At 35.6% G+C, this 19,913-nt stretch overlaps 1 protein-coding gene across 5 annotated transcripts in view; it reads right to left on the bottom strand.

Moving 5' to 3' along the window:
- Positions 1–269: 269 nt before the first annotated feature.
- Positions 270–19,913, bottom strand: part of LOC105254897 (lachesin) — a 158,827-nt gene continuing 139,183 nt past the window's right edge. For 3 of the 5 annotated variants that reach the window (XM_025409987.1, XM_025409988.1, XM_011263865.3), the window contains 2 exons: positions 19,488–19,658; positions 14,870–17,497 (listed from right to left, as the gene is read on the bottom strand). In XM_025409987.1, coding sequence (XP_025265772.1) covers positions 17,205–17,497; positions 19,488–19,658 — 464 coding nt within the window. In that variant the 3' untranslated portion in view covers positions 14,870–17,204. Of the gene's footprint in view, positions 654–9,537; positions 9,586–14,869; positions 17,498–19,487; positions 19,659–19,913 lie in introns of those variants that run through there. The other 2 variants (XR_002192713.2, XR_002192714.2) reach the window with 2 other exon arrangements.

Raw genomic sequence — 19,913 nt, forward strand, 5'->3', positions numbered from 1 at the left:
AAAAAGTCTCGACAAATGATGGTGAGATTTTCACTGAAAAATATCTCAACTCTACAAAAAACATGCTGATGTAATTAAATGTACACCGCGATAAAATACAATCTATAGCTTCTACATATGTGTTGTACATGTTTTATACATTTTATGTAAATTATATTTTGCGTGTAAAAAGAGTTTTTTTCAGTTTTTTGCAAAATATTAACTTTTTATTATTAAAAAACTAGAAAAAAATATTTTTGACACGAGTCTTATAAAATCACATGTTATCGCGGCGAAGCTAATTGGACATATTGATTGTATAATTGTATAATATTATTTCGTACCTCATTACTTGTCATTATGACAACTATTAGACATATTAATAGGTGATACATAAAAGATTGCAGCACTTTTCTCTTTTCTTTATAAAATCGATAATCGGTAATCGCGATGCTGATTAACGAGGCTCGTCGAAGAAAGTGAACTCCGTCCATTGTGCCGCGGCATCAATGAGCCCTCCTCGATCATTTTCTTTCAGTCTTCGAGTCCTCTTCTTTGGGTTTGCGCTTGCCGTTCTCACTTTGCTCACAGGATTCTCAATTCCAACTGTACATTCGTCTCCCGGATATTCCGATTCCGTCGCGTCAATCGATAACTTCCGATTATTTCTCAATCTAGAAAAAAAAGAGGATAAGGTCTTTTCTGCTGTTATTTTGCCGCTTGTTTGAAAATCTGATTCAATTAAAAACGGGGAACATATTTTTTAGCGTCAAGTATTTTCCAAATATTTTGCAAAAAATTTGAAATATTAAAACAGCGAGAAATTTGTAACATGAAAACTGTCGAGTTTTATTGATGCAGCGAATAATGATTTTTAAAAAAACGATGAAAGCGATGATACAACAAGTAACGTAATTATAATTGCTAATATAGTGTATACGATTATAGATAGTATCATATATATATATATAGTGTAAGCACAATAGTCTTCTTCGTAACTGAAATAGAGATAATAGATTTTAATCTTGTATGTAACATGAAATCGCTAAATTTATATATATCCGAAATGTAGAATGATCATTATTTAATCCATTTTATTTTTAAATAACTGCAATAATTTACGCTCGTCGTTGAGGATTATTGACAATATTTCGAAAGTACATCAGCTAAAATTTAACAAGCTCATCGGTATTACGTCGATAATCTTCAGCGATAATGAAAGAACGCGACACACGGAAATTGCTGAGCACGAAACGACTCTTGACGGCGCTGTGAGTTTAATAATTGTTCGTTCTGTTCGCATGATTGCTGTGAAATAAAAAGACGATGATAGCTCGATACATCGACATGATAACGAGTAGACAAGAAAAATAAAATTGTCTGTTACGAGAAGAAATTTACAAATAAAATTCACTTTATACGAATGATATAAAAGAGAAGTAATTTTTCTTAACAATGGCATTTAAATTTTAGCGTAAATATAAAATTTTATTGAATTTATTATATATTTTCGTCCTTAATTTTTATTCGAACAAGAAAGAAATTATATTGACTTCATGACATGCGAAAACTTGAGTTGTGTCATTTATATGTATATTGCAATTTTTCTTGTTACAAATAATATATTGATATAAAACATACACATGTATACATATATGATATGGAATATTATTGATTTTAATTATGGTTTTAGCATAGCCAAGAATTTCTATTATAAAAATGTGTAAATCACGTACCAGAAAAATGTAATATTATTATTTATAATAATTTATTTATAATAGAGTTATCATTAGTTGTATAATAGAGTTATCATTAGTTGTATAAGGGTAATTCTATTAATTTAAAATGAGTTATTAATGAAATTAATAATCTAGCAGAATACTTTATCGCGCTTAAGTAATTTTTTTAGTTGGGAATTGATATTTCTATTTCTATTTTTAGAAGAATATGCATGAAAAAATCTGTATAAAGAAGTATTGTCGATTTGCATATAAATATAGTTTTATTCGCGATCAAGTAATGGATATTTAACGGATTGAATGGATAGAATAATTTACTTTTCATTCGCGTCTCTAATTTAACCTCTACAATTTCTATTATTATACATCAATATTATTTCGAGTATATTTTTATGAGGTTTCGAATAACACGACGCGAATTGAAAAAGATCACCTCTTTCAATGGAAAACGATACTATTTTTCATCGCGATGTCGCACATTCGCGCTTATAGTTTTGTATTATAATAAATGTCACGCAAATATAGGATGATATTAAAATTGGTGAGATTTTCTGACGGGAAGTACCGTCTTTGCCGTCGATGCAATCCTGAGCCGGCACGTCGACGAAAAGTCTAAACAAATATTTGCCACGTACTGGCCAACCTGCTTTATTTGCATGTGCGGATGGAGGGAAAGCGCAAGCGAGGATATATTGGTTTACCTACTGAAATATTCGGCCGTCTGTCAGGGAATGTAAATCTCATTCATAATAATGACGATCTTCTTTTTCATTTTTTTCATTTTACGCGATTTTACTCTTGGTTGTCACTGTCGATGTAATTCTATGCAGTGAATTCTCGCCAAGAATCTGATTTATTTTCTTGTTTTTATTTGCGTTCTTTTATGAGTGGCAAGATGTAATATAAATATAATTTGAAAACAACTGTTTTAATTAATAGAGATGATAGAGATATTAATACAGATGAATTCAGATATTTTTTCACATTCTTTATTTGTTCGTTATGGCAATATATTAGAAGTTATATATATGTGTAGTGTATAATAATGATAAGTTTATTGCTTTCTTTTTTTATATTAAAGTTATGAGACAAATCATTGATTCTAATAAGATAAATTCGGCATCCATAGTTTCTAATTGCCTCGTTTGGAAGATATATGGCGTCCTTTTCTTTCCAAAATCCTATAATAGTTAGCTTTAGGCAGGCGTTCTCGGCATCGCCACCGCAAACTCGAGTCACGAGGATTGCTCTCGACGGATTGTAAAGCTGCCTGGGAAAGAAGCCTGATAGTTTAATCAGTACGCAGCAAATGGAAATCTGAATTGTTTTAATACAATTGAGATTCTTTGTAGTGAAATAAATTTTCAGTTTAACGGAACCGAATTTAGAAGTTAATGAAATTTATGATAGAATTAATGTTCGTGAAAAAAAAAATAAAATCAAAAAAACATTTACGTGTTTTAAGATTCTGTGTTATAATGTATGAAAGGAATATATTTATTTATCAATTAATAATTACGAGTTTTTTGAAACATTTATTATATGCTTATCAAAAATTAATATTTTTTCATATTAAAAAGTGCAGTTTTATTCACCGGTTATAAAGTGCTTGCTATATAGTCGACTTGTGTCATTTTTCACTAACCGTATCGAAATGGGTCGTCCTCAAGAAGTATTTCGAGGATGGCGAGGTATCGCATAACTCAGGATTATTTTCCTTCGCGCACAAACGAAATCGTCTTATCACCAGGCGCTGGTTCACTTTTACTAGCAAGAAAGAGATGTTGAATTCGTATATACATACACGGTTGAATTTACGTCATTTTGTCGGCTAAAAACGAAGTCTTAAAGTAATACTAAATATATTTATAGTTATAAAACTTCCAAAATAATATGTCAATTGTTAAACATGTATAATGTTTTTATATAAATTACATTTACAATTTTTGCATTCTTTTCTTGATTTTTACTTTTTTTCAGTAAATGTTAAATGCCGTTATCGACAGCTGGATTATTCATTACGATCGATTTTATTAATTAAAATGCTATGTCCAGATACCAAAAGTCATATCCGCTCGAGAAGTGGACATATCACAAGCATACCAATGGGAAAGAAAAGAAGGTCGAGATGCAATTTATCGTGTCAATCGTGACAGCCAATCGATAATCAATTATTAGCGCGTCAATGCATAGAAATGGATCATATATCGTTGCATTCTTCTTGTAAAATTCTTAAATTCTCTTTACATTTGTAATCACATTTCTGCAGTTAGAATTCACTTGAAACTAACCTTAAAAGATAGGCCTTAAAAATAGTCCAATAAATAAATTTTAATTTAATAATTGTGACGACATAATTATGATTATATTAATATTATATTAATATAAGTATCATTTAGAGATGTGAAATATAAAAAAAATTAAATGATAAGGAATATTATAGTGTATTAATTTAAAAAATTTTTGTATGGAATTTATAATAGGCTTGATATATAAATGAATTAGAAAGTTGATTTTAATCGAGAAATAACGAGATATTTAGAAGACAAACGGATCATTGGACGGATAAAATATTTCTTTGATAATAGTTATTACAATATATTCTACCCACCATAATTAATCAAAAGAGAGCTATTGCAAACGATTGTACGCGTTAAATGTGGCTCGATGTTGTTAAAATGTCGTGACGATTATATTAACGATTAATGTAGAGATTCTGTTCACAATATTGTCGTCGAAAGTCGATCGATAATAAAAAATCAAATCGAGTTTTAGTCGTGTGAGACTAAAGATTAATACTTAAGTTTGGAAACAATCTCTCTCTCTCTCTCTCAAATATTAATTCAGGACATTTTCACAAAAATATCAACTCTTATTTAAAAAAAAGAATTATTTCTTTAAAATAAAGGCAAGTGGAGTCACAGATGTCATGCTTATTAATATATATAGTACACGATTCAACTCATTTTTTAAATTTAAAAGCTGATTTGCCTTTATGGATATTTAAGAAAAGGAAAAAATTATAAAAATTAATTATTCAATTTTTTAAATTTTGATATGAAATATCTTGGTAAAAGAGTTTCGTATATGAAAATTCCAATAAACTGGAGTTCCTTGGGGGAAGGAATTAAATAGAAAATAAAATTTCTTGATTTATTTATGAGTGCACATCTCGCATCTAGCAAACTAACATCGGTTCGAGTCGAGAGATATTCTCAGTAATTACTAACCAGATCGAATTATGCTCTTGGCGCATTTCAAGTGAGCAAAACAAGATTGAGAGCAGAGGAAAGGATTTCTTGCATATGATAATAAAAAAGCGAGTAAAAGGACAACTGCAAGAGACGAAAGGGTAGATTTATAACGATGGAATTTTGCTTTTTCAAAGATGCTTTTTCAAAGACAGACTGTTAAATTCCATCTAATAAAAGAAAAGGGGGAAATCTTTAATCATTCCTTTATTGTAATAATTATCAAGCCATTCTTTTGCATTGTTTCCTAATTCATGCGATAAAATAAAAACAATTTGAGAACAAAATAATTTAACATGATATTTAATAATTGATCAGGTACTGAAAAATTAATCTAGTTTATGAAAACGTTCCACTGAATATTGTACGTACATCATAATAATTGTGTAATGTTATTTATACATTATCATAATTCTTAATGTTATATGTATTATAATGTTATATACATATATATATGTAATGTTATATATACATCATCATAATAATTACTTAATATTGTATATACATGATCATAATAATTGCTATTTGAGATTCTCTGTTATTTTTGCGGATTAACGAAATTAGAGAAGTGAGAGATGAAAATTCACGTAATCGCGCTCGGGGGCTGCTGAATATCGCTCGTCACATGCGTAATACCGATGGAAGGAAAAGGATCAGGGATGCAATTTGCTTTCGTCGACTGTGACGCGCGGAACGACGATAGTCGGACGCGGGAGGAGTGTTCTACCACATAAAGGCAGACGTATAAATAAAAAAAGAGAGAAAGGGAAACGAGAAGAGTAGTACGAGAAGAGAGGGTTGATCGAAGTTGAAATGGAAAGGAAGATAGATAGATAGGTAGCTTGATAAAGCAAGAGGAAGAGAGAATAGGGAATGGAAAGCAGAGAGAGGCAGAGAGACAGGAAACGGCTTACGTGCACTTTTACGGAAAAGGACCTAAACAAAGTCCGGCGCGCATTACTTTACGAGTGCGGACGGACGTGATCCATCTCATCGTTAATGCGATGCGAAGCATCCCCATAAAAGGCTCGTGATCTCTACTTTCGTCACCTGAGTAGAGTGTCTAGCTAATCCTAGGTGGAAGAGGTTCGATGACGTCGCAAAGTCGCGATGTCACGGATAAAAGCGAATTTCCAGAGAGAGAGAAAGAGAGAGAGAGAGAGAATTGCCTCTGCTGACGATTCTATTGTCAGACCATGTCAAATGATTTTCATAATGAGAGGCAGAATTAAGAGAAATTACTTTAAAAATTTCATTTTTGTTATGCTTATAATTTATTCTTACACACATCATAAAATTCTTGCTTATTTTATATATATATGATAAAAAATCGAATTTTTAACAACATGTATATCTTTCCTTGTCTCTTTTTCGACTAAGCAGCTTGATATTTTATACTGCAGGATGCGCGAATTGATACTATATTTCTTATAATATGAATTCAATGAGAAACGCTTTATATATATATATATGTATAATTTTATTCACAAATCTTAATTAAACATTCCGGATATCAGTCAGAAGATTCGCTCGAGATTATTAGTTCTCGTTGTTGCCAGCACGCCAATTGTTAGCATTTCCGGTCGATGCCTCGAAGGGAAATTCCATGAAGTGTACTGCATAAGGGAAACTATGTGCGTAGAATTTCGCGAATTTCCAGGTCTACAGGATAATCATCTTATGAGTTGCCTTGAAGAATTGATGCACGCGAAACAATATTATTATTCGATACTATTTATTAAATGTAAGTTTTAGAAATTTCCCTTCATGCAGTCAAGTACGAGCAAGTTAATCTTTTGATAGATTTTCTATGGGATTTATACATATTTATACATATTTATATAACATCAGATCATATTAAAAGTTAAAATCAGATAAAAATATAAATTATCATTTAATGGGAATTAATGTTCGAATTAATATATTGCAAGATGAGCCTTATACTGCAATGGCTGCGTAATCGAAATCCAGTAAGGAAATTAGATCCCATTTCCTAGTTGATGTTGTAATGCAAGTGTGGCGAAATTTACATGATTTGCTCTCAGAACCGCATTAGAGCAGCGTCTTACAATTGCGTATCTTGTTTCAAATGTTTATTGAATGCAGTAAGAAAATGAAATCATTACAATAAACATTACTAAATAAGGATTGATATGATAATGAATTTTGCAGTAAAGATAGAAATTCTGTTTTAAAATAAAAGTTGCATTAAAGAAATATTGAGTTTGTTTTTTTATTGTAACATTTTCCAACGTTTTAAAAAGTCTCCCATTATACAAATAAAAGGCTTTAACGAGCAAAAATAAGTTTAATCTTTATTCTCTTACTCCAATTTTTATTTGTATTTTTGTGCAATTATTTTTTAATTTCACTTTTAATTAAAAAAAAAATTATTTTCTATTCTTCATATATCGAAAACATTTGTAAGTTTCATATAAAGATACCTCACCTGGTATAAATTTAATTGAGCAACAATTATAAATCGTCCGCATATATCTCATCAATTACTTTGTTTGTTTATTTTATCTCTGTTAACGAATTGATCGATACCATCTCGCGCAAACGATAGGAACGTAACATAAGCACGGCGAGAGGTGCGTCAAATGGCGCTAGCGAAGCGGCATATCTTATTAGAAACAAATATTCATGTCACATACCCGGCGCCGGCTGGTGCCAAGTGTTTGACTGTTACCCCACGCCGCACGTGCGTGAGAGACCGGGCGAGTCTGGCATATCTACCCCGTGTTTCAAAGAAGTTTGAAATAATATCGAGCGAATTTTTCCATTCGTAACCCGTAACCTTTTGCCGCCTCCCCGCGTCCGTAATCCTCCGTGGAAATCCATATAACTAACCGCAGCGCATGTGTGTACCTCGCTTCGTCCACTCGTTGGATATATATATCTTTGAAGTACATTCGAGAAAAGACTCATATACTTGATGCACGAATATTTCAAAGTAAAACATCCTTTCCTTTTTAAAGTTTCCCCTTTTTAAAATCAAAATGTAAAAGGCTCTCTGACGCGCATTTCATGTGTTATTAGCGATCATAATCTCGCGACTGCATCACGATACTAAATACGATAATAAATACTTGGTAATATTTTTGCTTTATATTGTTTTATGCGAGGGATGTTCGGAAATCATTAGCTCTAAATGGTTTTTTTAATTAAAAATTCTTTTATTGATTTTAAAAATCTATTTTTTTTTTGGCAAAAATATTAAGGCATTTAATTTGAGTACTTAATGATTTTAAAAAAATTTATATCCAATAATAAAAATTAATAAAGTAATAAAAAATTGATTAAAAAGATATCTAATGGTTTCAGGATACTCTGTACAATCGGTATTTTATGAAAATAATTTGCACACAGGCATAGAATGTGCGAGTAAATGCGTGTATCATAACATTTCGTGTCAATTTTCCACAGAATTTCTGATATTTTGATGTGTTGAGATATTTATATCAAAATATGCATTATATAGGAAATATTATTATCGTTTCGTTTTGACAATTATATTATTTTGCGTAGTGATAAAAGTTATAATTGACATCAGAGAATAAATCAATATAATGAGCACTATTTCCGTGCATTATAAGAAAAATAATATATTTTTATTATGCGAGATAATATACATGTAGTCTATTAAAATACAAACTTCAATGTATTAACAAATCGTAAAAAAATGATATATAAATAGAAAACAATTTACATGAAAACAATTTACTTGAAAATATATATTTTCGCTCACATATTTATTATATTTCGCATATTAAAATCAATATTTAATTTGAATCACGTAATACAAAAATGATTATTACACAATACGTCAATATTTATACATGTAGATGACGAAATATATTTTTAACTATAATATTCATTGTCTCTTTTCTTTATTACACATCAAACTGTTATAAAAGCAAAATATTGAATATTATATTTTTGAACATTTTATGAAAATTATTTTACTGTTTTTTACGCAAAAATGATGATTAATTTAATAATAATGTTTATTGAAACTTTTCATTTAAGTGAAAAGTATACACAAATTAATTGTTTGCTGATCCCTACGTGAGAATTCTACGTTATCTTTAGAAAAGTATCGTAAAATATATCGTTTATTTGCTAAGAAAGGAAGTTCTTCCTGGATTAATGAAGAAAGGTTCAATCTTTCCTCGGCTTTCGCGATTTGAAAGTTCGTGTGCGCTTTGGTGATTTGCAAAGATTCTAAAGCTCTTTTTCCACTTGAATTTACAAGAATACATATATCCGATATTAAATTCCAGAATATTACATTATTAACATTCGTGAGTTTGAAGCAGAATACAATGTAACAGTTAAATATTTCAGAAATGATCTCTCGCGTTTTGGTTAATCATTTATGATTCTTATTGCACAATTGGATAAAACGGCACCAATTTTAATTATTTACTATCATAGTTAAGAATGTTTCATACGTTTCTCACATGACATTTTCAAACTGATATAAAGTATTGACAGAATTTTGACAGAAGGATATCAAAATTCCGACATGTCTACCTAGATTAAATATTTTATGCAAAACTTACCTGCATGTGTTCGCATTTTCTCCGATATGCAAAACTGCACTGAAAGAGCTAAAATATAAAAAAGTTATTAATGTTAAATGTGATAATGGGTGTAAGATTATTTTTTTCAATTATCAGAGAACGGAATTATTTCATGACATAATAAATTAATTCCGATAGAACACAACGATATGTTAAAAACACAAATGGGTGTTTACGCAATAATACACATACGCAAGATAAGATTTTATTCGCAGCTTCATATGCGACACGAAACTTCCTCTTTATTCCGCCGTGATGCTTGGTTACAGTATGTTCACAATTATTTACAGAATTTTACTCTTCGCTATCTTCTTACATGACTATATTTATACAATTCGCGTCACTCGTCTTGTCTTTAATTAATCTTCGTTTTTACTGCGATGTTCGATTGCGCGTACGTACAGTTTATACAAAACTAGCGGGCACTATACATTGCGCATTTTCGAAGAAAGATGCCGTTGAAACATCATATCGGACGCCACTACAACTTCGCAGTTACCATTTATACAGAGAAAGATAGCTCTTACGTTTGATAGATATGTAGATAGATATACACATTGTGTCAACGGTCGAACGTTCGCTCATACGAGCAGATATCGAGATGGTACTCGCATGATTCCGTCCGGATGCGAAACGATTGTCCCATTTAACAACGCAAGTATGCAACTTTCTTTCATAGTGTACAAGTCGAATCGATTTCATCGATTTAAGGAACAAAAACAATGCGGTTCGTTTAGCTAGTTTCTTGAACACTCATCGAGAAGCGCATAAGCATATTATCTGCCTTGAAAGAGTCTAAGCACATTTCCGCCTCGCGAAGTATCCGCGAGATTCTGTTTTATGGTTCTCATAGACCTCGAATTCACATAAACCAAGTCAAGAATTCCATCTCTATCTATTTAAATTTTATATTATCTTACAAAAAGCATATGTATACAATATATAATTTCGACTAAAAAAGTAATAGAAAATTTACTTTGTGTCTTAACATCAAAAGAGCCGACATAGCTACACTATATGGTCGCTTTAAAAAGCTTTTAAAAAACTTTTTCAGTAAAATTAAATAGAATTTTTTTTTAATTTCTGGAATTATGATAAAAAATAAAAACGCAAGTAAATTTTCTATAAGTTGAAAAATTCAAAAATTTAATTATAAATAAAACATTAATAATTTTGCAGTGTATGTACGAAATTGCTGAATAAAAGCCACTCTTCTATGATCAAAGTTAATCTGAAATTTGGTATCTGGAATTAAAATCTTTTTAACCATTTATATTTTACTTTTTGCGAAAATATACTACTTTTCGAAGAAACTTAGTCTGTCTACTTGTTTCGAGAGGAATTGATTTTCACGACTCTTTTGACGTTAATGCGAATTTGCGGTATCGATCCTATAGCATAACAACGCCAGAAAAAAAAAGGAAGAGGCGGATTAGGTACTCTTGAAAAGAGTGAGAAGTCATCCTTCGCGTCATGCACACCGCTAACAGTTTTATTCGAAGTTCCGTTTTCTTGTATTGTCTGATATTGCAGTCTAGAGGAATATCTGGAAGCGCGAAAGGAGGAATGAGCCGCCGTAGGACTCGTCGAATGGCAGTGATGTACAAGATAACTGTCAGTGATAACTTCCACGGTGGACGCCACTTAGGGATTTCGAGAAAATGACCGTATCCCGATCTGTGTAGAAAATTCATCGGCATACAGCTCTCGTGCAGGGATGTTTTTCCTGGGCTACATCCATAATACATTTTACTTTCCGAGGATCTCCGATACTGCCCGTCGTCGAACTTAAAAGTCGAGGAATAAACGCGAGGAATCCGATTATCCGCGCGACCGAGGATCGGAACAGCGGATATCCATATCCTAATGTGACTGTGAACAATATGATCAGCTACGAAAAGATTTATCGCGATTTTCCTTCAAGTACGATTGTTTTCATTCTTTGGATTTCGTAGGAATTGATATTCACAAGCTTGTGATTTTATTTTCTCCAAAAAATCAAATTGCAAGTACTTGTGTAACAAGTTAATGAATGATTTTTGCCGTTCTTTTTTTCTCGAAATACTATTTTCATTATATTTAATACAACATATTTTCAGAGTTCTCGTGGATTGTGAAAATTCACCGCAAGGAGAACGAAAAATTCTGAAACGGGTATTTGTGAATTTTTTTTTACAATAGTGTTTTCGCGTTCGATAACGAAGATATCATGTTATTTACGACTCAATAAGCGAAGAGAAACTAACGGTTGCAACAAGCCACGTTGCGAAACTAAAGTAAATAAAAGAAGAGCAATGGAAAAGATAAGTAAGCATACAATAAAACGAAGAAAATAAAGATAATTCAGAAATCGTACAGAGTATATCGATTTATACGTGAAAAATATTTATGGAGACAAAATAGCATCGCGTACACGAAATAAAGAAAAGTAGATAAAATTTATATCACGTGAAATATATAGAATATCGTAAAAATATTATAGATGTTAAAAACACAAGGGCATTCCACAATGTCAGTATAAATGCTAATCGACGAGCCAAAGAAGTGATAATTCACATAGATAAAAGGAAGTTGGCTAATTCCCCTTCTTTCCGAGATTTAAAACTTTACACCAGGTTCAATCGACCCACTTAAGTCTCATAAAACAAACTTTTCGAAGCTGTTCGATCGTGTCGTAGAAAAATCCGAAAAATCACCTGACAATTTAAAGCGCCAAAATATATATCGACGTTAAAGTATCAAATTGGAAAACTATTTAAAACAATTTTCTCATTACAAGAAATTAATAAAAGGTAAGGAAAAACGTTCGATGTCCATCGATTCACATAAATCGTTAAATCAGTAAATAAATCTTGCATAAATCTAATAAAATTGTATAAAGCACTTTTGAGGAAGTATACATTTTTACACGATTGTTGCGACTCTATATTATTTCGCGAATCAAAACTGAAACAAGAAGGAGGAAAAGTCACGTGTACAGGACATTTCGCGGCGGGGTGACATCGGTAGTTGCTGTCGCGATGTGTTGAAGCGTGAACTTTTGAAACTGCACCCTTCAAGCTGGCAGGTCGAAACGAGCCGACTGCGAGCGCGCGATAAATCGACCGCCGTGCAACCAGCCCGCGTACCTAACTATCCGCGTCCCTTGTATATATCGTCTCGACGGGCTAACACGTCGTACCTCTCGGGACTTTAATAAGCGTAACCGGTGGGGATTAAGCAAACGGCCGGCGGCGGGGGAGGTAAAATCTACGAGAGGTCATACCGAGAGACGGCTTGAGACTGCCGGTGCTGCAGCTGCAACGGTAACTTTCGCGGAAACGACTTCGCGCCGTAGCTCAAACGGAACGGTAAGCCCGTTTGGAAGTCATAGGAAGGAGTCGTCGACGTCGTCGGGCATCGGGGCGACAATGACGTCGTCCCGAGACGAGAATGCAGGGAGGAAGACGGTAAGGACGGGGACAATTGTGAAGGATCTCGCCGGATCTCGCCTTCGCGACGAAAATCGTAGGGATCCTCCTCGCTGTCGGTTTTTGACGAGCCGCATCCTCGTTTCCGTTTTTCGCGCCGCCGACTCGCGGCGGATAATAATACCGCGCAATTACTCCGCGGACGCCCGAGTTCGCGAAAGAAGGGAAATAAAATCAGCATAAAACGAGAGCCGCCAAATGGCGCGGTCTCGGCACGGCGGGGCCTTCTAATGAAAGCGGCGGGGGCGGGGGCGCGAGGGGGAGTCGGGAGGCGGCGGTGGCCCTTAAATTAATTCACGATGAATTACGTCCGCGCCAGCTGCGCGGGCAGTTGTGTTTATTTATGGAGGAACTAAGATCTTCTTCTCTCCTAGTCCTTAAAGGCGGATTCGCCCTTATAATTTCTCACGGTGACCGAGAGAGGCGGGACCCGCTCGCGTCGCCGGCGGGAAAAAGAGAGAGAAAGAGAGACGATAATCGTTCTGGAACGAGTATTTCCCTCCGACAAAATAAGAGGGGACACACTCTGGCATGCCACGGCGGCGTGTCGCAAACGAGCGCGATTTGGCCCGGCGGGGGAGGAAGAGCGTCACGATTTTTTTTTCCCTCGACCTCTTTTTTTTTCCCGGTCACGCTGAGAGAGCGACCATTCATTGGCTCTCGTGAGGACGCTTGAGGACGCTTCGCGAACTGGATTTTTTGCCCATTTCGACGTAGGTTGCAAGTGACGAATGTGGCACGTCGCGTATTATATCGAACGCGCAATGGGCCATTGGTTAATTGAAGAGCTTCCCAGAATAAAAAAATAACGTGTGCAGACGACAAATTCATCAGGCGCGATATTTCAGTGGAGTAACGTAAATATTCAATGATAAAAAAAAAAGTATCTTCGGTTCTTCTAAAACAGTTTTTCACATCCATTTTGTGCTTTGCATTTCGGAGTAAGAGAGCGAGAGAGGGCGAATATTGTAGGACCAGCCAAGCATATTTTTAACGTCATCGTTAGTTTGAAACGATCTACGATGCACTTCGTTATGGTTTATTATGTTGTATTTTGAAACTCGGTAGGATAGTGAAAGAATAAACTTTCTCTCCGCGTGAAAAAAGTCTGCCCGACATGTTTAAGAGTAATTAAATGTAATGGGAGGGATCGTGGACACAACAAATCGATTGAGAAACGCGAACGAAAATAGATTTTAAAGGGGATTTAGATGGGATCCCTGTGAGAGAGCTGTCGGCGAGTTCCGGAAACGAGGGAACAGCAACGCGTAACGCAATTTCGATTGCCATAAAACTCCAAAACCGTGCGCCCACGGGAAATGCTCGATTTATTTAGCAAGCGAACACAACACTAACGTAGCACGAGCGGTGCGTGGCGATCGATGCGATCGATTTTGTTATTTTTCCGCGGCGGTTCTGGACTCCACTTTGCGAAACTGCGTTCGAAAACGGAACGAAAGTCCGAAAGAAGATGGCGTTAGAATGGCCAATTTGTATTTACGACGCCTTTCGTTGTCGCAACGTTAAGTATAATCAGAGAAATTACTGCCAAAACGAAAGCAAGTAAAAAAAAATGGCTAAAGTAAACCTTTCACAGTAAAATCTGTCGACACGGAACATAAGCGCACGCTATGATAGAAATATAAAAATATAAATATCTTTCGCTCTCCTTTCGTTCTCCTACGCTTCTCTCTCACCTTCTTTCTCTCGTATTTTTCTTTTATTTATTTATTTTTGATTAAATTGCTCCCAAGTTATTGCAGCTTGTAATTTACACAAGACATTTTTAGATAATTTTATCGTTATTTTTTTACTTATCAACTTTTATTAAATTTTTATGAATTTTTTTATCATTAATTGTAGTTTAGCATTATATTATATGTAAACAAAATGAATTCAACGATATCCTTCTAAATCTAACCTCACGTACTATATAGCTGTAAAAGATCTTTAATGTCATATACGTACATTTAATAAATGCAAGAAATATCAAATTTATTGTCTTGTCATTAAGCCAATCATCAGAAGAAAATGAGAACTATATATTTTCCTAGGTTTTTTATTTTATTTACATAGGAAAGTTTCCTTTTAAAACTACTGTCAAAATCGTCGATTTTTTTTCCTTTCGTAAACGTATATTTTTAAGACTTTTACTATGTTTTTTATTTTGCAATTTTAGAAATTACAGCTCGGAAGCACGAGAGTCTTATGTAACGTCTCTTTTAAGTTTAGTTTAAATCTTTATAGTCAACAGTTGTGGTTACGTTAAAGTTCAAATATAAATACCTCTTGAAATTTATTTTAACCGAATGAAAGTTCTAATATCGAAAGTCCGTTCTCGAAGGCAAAACTCTCGAGTGAACGATCATTGAAAAGTCTTCATTCCGCTACTATGGCAGTATTTTGATATCGAGAATCACATTTAGAAAAGTAAGAGCTCTCTTGAAATAAACATTTCTTCAAAATCATACTTGATTTCACGTTGATTGGAGAGTTTTGCCATCGAAAGCGTTTATTGTAATTAGAATTAGCTGTTTTCAAAATTTCATTCGAAAAAACAAATAGTTAAAAAATTAAAGAGAAAGAAAGAAAGAGAGAGAGAGAGAGGGAAAAAAAATTTTACGAAGAGGACAGATTCACAGATGTGAGCGATCAGCTTCGAGTCGCAATCGATCGATTCGATCGATTCGAGATCGAGAGCATCCGTCAAGACATACGTCTTGTCACTTTCGGATCGAAACTCAATTTAAGATTTTCGATACTCGTCTAAATCGCGATAGGTGCTTAAAGAACGCTACGTCATGCGGCTTGCACGATTGAAGAACGTACAAAGATGGGTGGAGGAAAAGAGAGAGAAATAAGATGGCACGAACGTGTTAGTTACCCTGACGTATGCACACATATACACATGCGAGCGTGTCCGTATATAATACACACGTACATATATACACATATCACGCAGCTTATTGCCAATAAAGCTGAGGAGTTACGCATCTTTGATCCGCGATATCATTTTCACTTCGAAATAAATATATCTCCTTGTCGCTCTCTTCGTCTATCTATCTTTTGGCCTCTACCACCGCTTTTGGGTTTTTTTCCTTATCTTTTGCGTCTTTTTTTTATTTATTATGACCGCCATTTTTTATTTATTATCACGCAATTATCTAGACGTCGCCTATATATTCGCTAGATGAATATCTTAACCGATCGTTCACGCGATCGTATCAATAATTCATTCTTCCACAGAACAGAAATAGAAAAGTCAATTTTGTATAAAATTTGCAATATAAGTAATGTACGTAATGTAAATTATTAATTTAATTAATCTTGATTTTCTCGAGCTATCTTGAAATTAAGTAAAACGAGAGACTCTACTATTAAAATAAGATTGTTCAATATTGCATAAGAATAAAATAATCTAGGACATTTTTGATAATTAATAATGATCATGACAATATAATAGTATCGAAAATAGAACCTACCTTATAATTCGAATTTGACCCCTGAATTTAATTAATTTAGCACTCACCGATCGATTCTTCGATCCAATCACCAAGTACAACGATCAAGATACATAAGTCCCGCGATGTAAATCCTTGTCTTCAGACCCACGTGGTTCATCCCTTTCGCGAGCTTCCGATCCATTGATTAAGTCTATGAATTACGAATAAGCCACTCAGGGAAGACGATACGTCGGCGGCAGCAGCGGTGATTTAAGCCCATTCGAAGTTGTTTTTGCTGCGTAGAGCCGAGCAAGCTGCTGAATAGCCAATGAGGATTAAAGCTTTTGTTTCACGCGAAGCCGGCTACCGGACATGAAATTTGCAACGTAACGTATGATTCACTCCGTGCGATTTTATCTCACTGATCAGATAGGATCAGAGTAGTTTGCTTTGGCATCGAATCTCCCTTGAAAATCCGATCGCGCAGCCAATGATAAAGCGCGTTGCGGACATATTTCTCCTCGCAAAACTCGCTGCAACGGGTCTGCAATAGAAACAACTTCGTGAGCCTGCAACGTTGATCGCGCCACTTCTTCGAAAGTGGATTACGTTTGTCGCCGAAATCGCGCCACGATAAGACCGACGTGCGAACGTGAGCACCAACGACGTGTGCCTCGACCCGATCCTTGGAAATTCCTCGGCTCTTTCCCGTTCCTCATCACCATCACCATCATCACCACCACCACCATCTGCGACAGACGATCGTCAGCGATACCAGGGGTGACAGGACGACGGGCAGCCATCGTCGATGAGCATCGGCGGCCGAATTGGCGTTGATCATGGGTCGTTTCTTGCCGATGCGGATCGCCGAGGACGGTGTGACCAGTGGACCCACGCGGCCGTAAACCGTGTTGTCTGTCGGCGGCCTGTTGTCCGCCTTGTCCACCTCCGCCGAGCCGTATACCACTTCGTCCTCCTCGTCGTAGAAGGGCGGCCACGTCTGCGTCTTCGTCGGTCCGGAGATTTCTGAAACAGCGAAGCCAAAGATGCCATATGGTTAGAAAAATATTCATTTCTTGGACGATGAAGATTATTGATAGAAATCATAACAATCAACATGATCTATAATTTATAATCGCGTACATATGTTTATGGTGATATTCCGGCAACGTTTCAACTGAAGCGAATCGAACTGCTTTTCTCTCATTGTACAGTTCTAAAGTAGCAAGATCGCGAATTTATCGACGCTTATCTGAGGATATTCTGACGCTTACGTTACAAACTTTCTCGAGAGTCTCTTGAATAAAGGAAAGAAGTTCAAGCCGTAGGGTGCTTGGAGATAAGATAACTCGACCCGCACGCGTGCCGTTCTCATGGAAAGAACTTAATGCCGAACGAAAGTGGACACGTGCGTACACTCTTATTTACGGTATATTTTTCAAAGTTTTTGAGGAAGTTTAGGAAAAAGTATTCCGCGGTGAATTTTGGAGAACATTGTTCCTTCATGAAGTTCGCACTTTTTTATAATATTTAATAAATTAAAACTTTTCAAATATTAAACTGGAAATTCCGCTAACAGGAGGGAAACACGACGCTATTTCTTGTACCATCGCTTTTAAATTCGTATGTAAATATGTCGTCCTTATGTCTGCCGCACCGGATGGAGACCTCGCCCTCGAAATCGATGGGTCGATAACATGCGATGATTTACGAACGTGAAGAGTGTACTGGCATTCGCCAACCTTATCTTTCCGCCTTTCCGTCTCTTATCCAACCCCCGGGGAGAGCTGCTAGTCGAGAAATTCGATGTCGCGCGGAAAGATGAGGATTGACCGAGAGGTGACCGATATAGCGGCAAATCCCCGGAGGTTTCCGTTCGCAAAGTGACAATGCTTGTAAACGCGTGGCATATTTGCCGTAAGGGAGGAAGGAGAAGGAAAGCATCTTATTGCTATCTTCTCGCAATCAGTCACGAGGACGCGAGTTTGTCAGTCGACTCGACGACTGAAACCCGAGCAACAATTTTCACGTCGAGCTGTTGGTACAGAGGTCTCGTTAACCTCGCGACCCGCCGCATTAATGTAAGAATAACAGGTCGTGCGCGAAAGCAAATTCCGCCCGCCCTTCGCCTCGCCCTTTACGAGATGCTCGGTGTAACCGAGCTGCAACGCGCGGCAAAAAGCCGTTTTCCGCGCCGTAATTCGTTCGCTGCGAATAGTCGAGAGCCTTGTTACCCGGACGCATTTAAGATCGTTTCATTCCAGCCACGCAGAGACACGCGGAATGTTTTGCATGATGTGTAATGTAATTCGAAGGCATGTTTCGTCCTCTTTTCGACAAAGCTGAAATTGCGTCCAAAGCTACTTAGCATCGAAAATCGAAAAACTTGGCGAATCAAATTTGAAAAATAATATAACAGAATTTTATTATTCACTAAATATTGTACAGCATTTTATTTTCGCAAGACCTTGATTTGCGATTTTATGGTTAATAAGAATTTAAAATTTGATAAAAATTTTGTTTGTTACTGCAATTTGTCAAGTAAATTTGATTCTTATTAATAGATTCTGAGAAGCAACGTTCTTTTCAAAGAAATAGTTGTTATCAGCTGTAACGTGCAGAAAATTAATCCCGGCGGGCTACTTATAAGGTACAATAATTCATTCACAGTTTACAGGGCAAACCTCTCACCGTCGACCTCTCCCGTGCAATTATCTACGGATCTATTTGCAGGTTTTATTTCACGGTACGAATCTTAATCCCTAGCGTTACGACTATCTAAAGGAACAAAAAGGGGGAAGAGAAAAGAAAAGGAGAGAGGAAAAAAAAAAGCGAAGAGTAGGGAGAGAAGTAGGATTATCCGCAAATGTACACGTGCAGTGAAACGAAATGCGGCGCGGATAACGCAATTCTCCCCGTTTTGACTGCGTTCCGTCGAGTAATCGAATTAGGTATTCTTTATGGGCTCCCCGGAAAACTTCGTTTGATAACGGTCGAAAACGCGCTGTGTACTCACCGTATAATCGAATATTGCTCTCGACCTCGCCGAGGGAATTTTTGGCCGCGCACTTGTACGTTCCCACGTCGTGTTTCTGCAGATTCCGGATGGTGAGGATCATCCGGACCTCGAACGGCGACTTCGGCACCGCTTGCACGTCGTACCTGACGCTAGTTATTATCATCGCACCTTGGGAACAAAAGCGTAGAGCATACTTAATTATTCCGTGTCCGATGGATAGAAAATTGCACGTTATTTCTCTTCGAGCTTGCGCGCCCAGCATTTTTCTCGATTAATATGCGGCAAAAAAACCTTCATTATGAATTTCACAGAAAAATGCAGAGAGTGTTTTATGCAACGGAAGAAAAGAGACTGAGAGAGACTGGAAATAGATATTACACAAACTTTTCTCATACAGATATATCTACACAAAATATGAATTAT

This window comes from Camponotus floridanus, unplaced genomic scaffold, assembly GCF_003227725.1.
Source record: "Camponotus floridanus strain SB8 unplaced genomic scaffold, Cflo_v7.5 scaffold3, whole genome shotgun sequence".
In the NCBI taxonomy this organism is placed as follows: Eukaryota; Metazoa; Arthropoda; class Insecta; order Hymenoptera; family Formicidae; genus Camponotus; species Camponotus floridanus.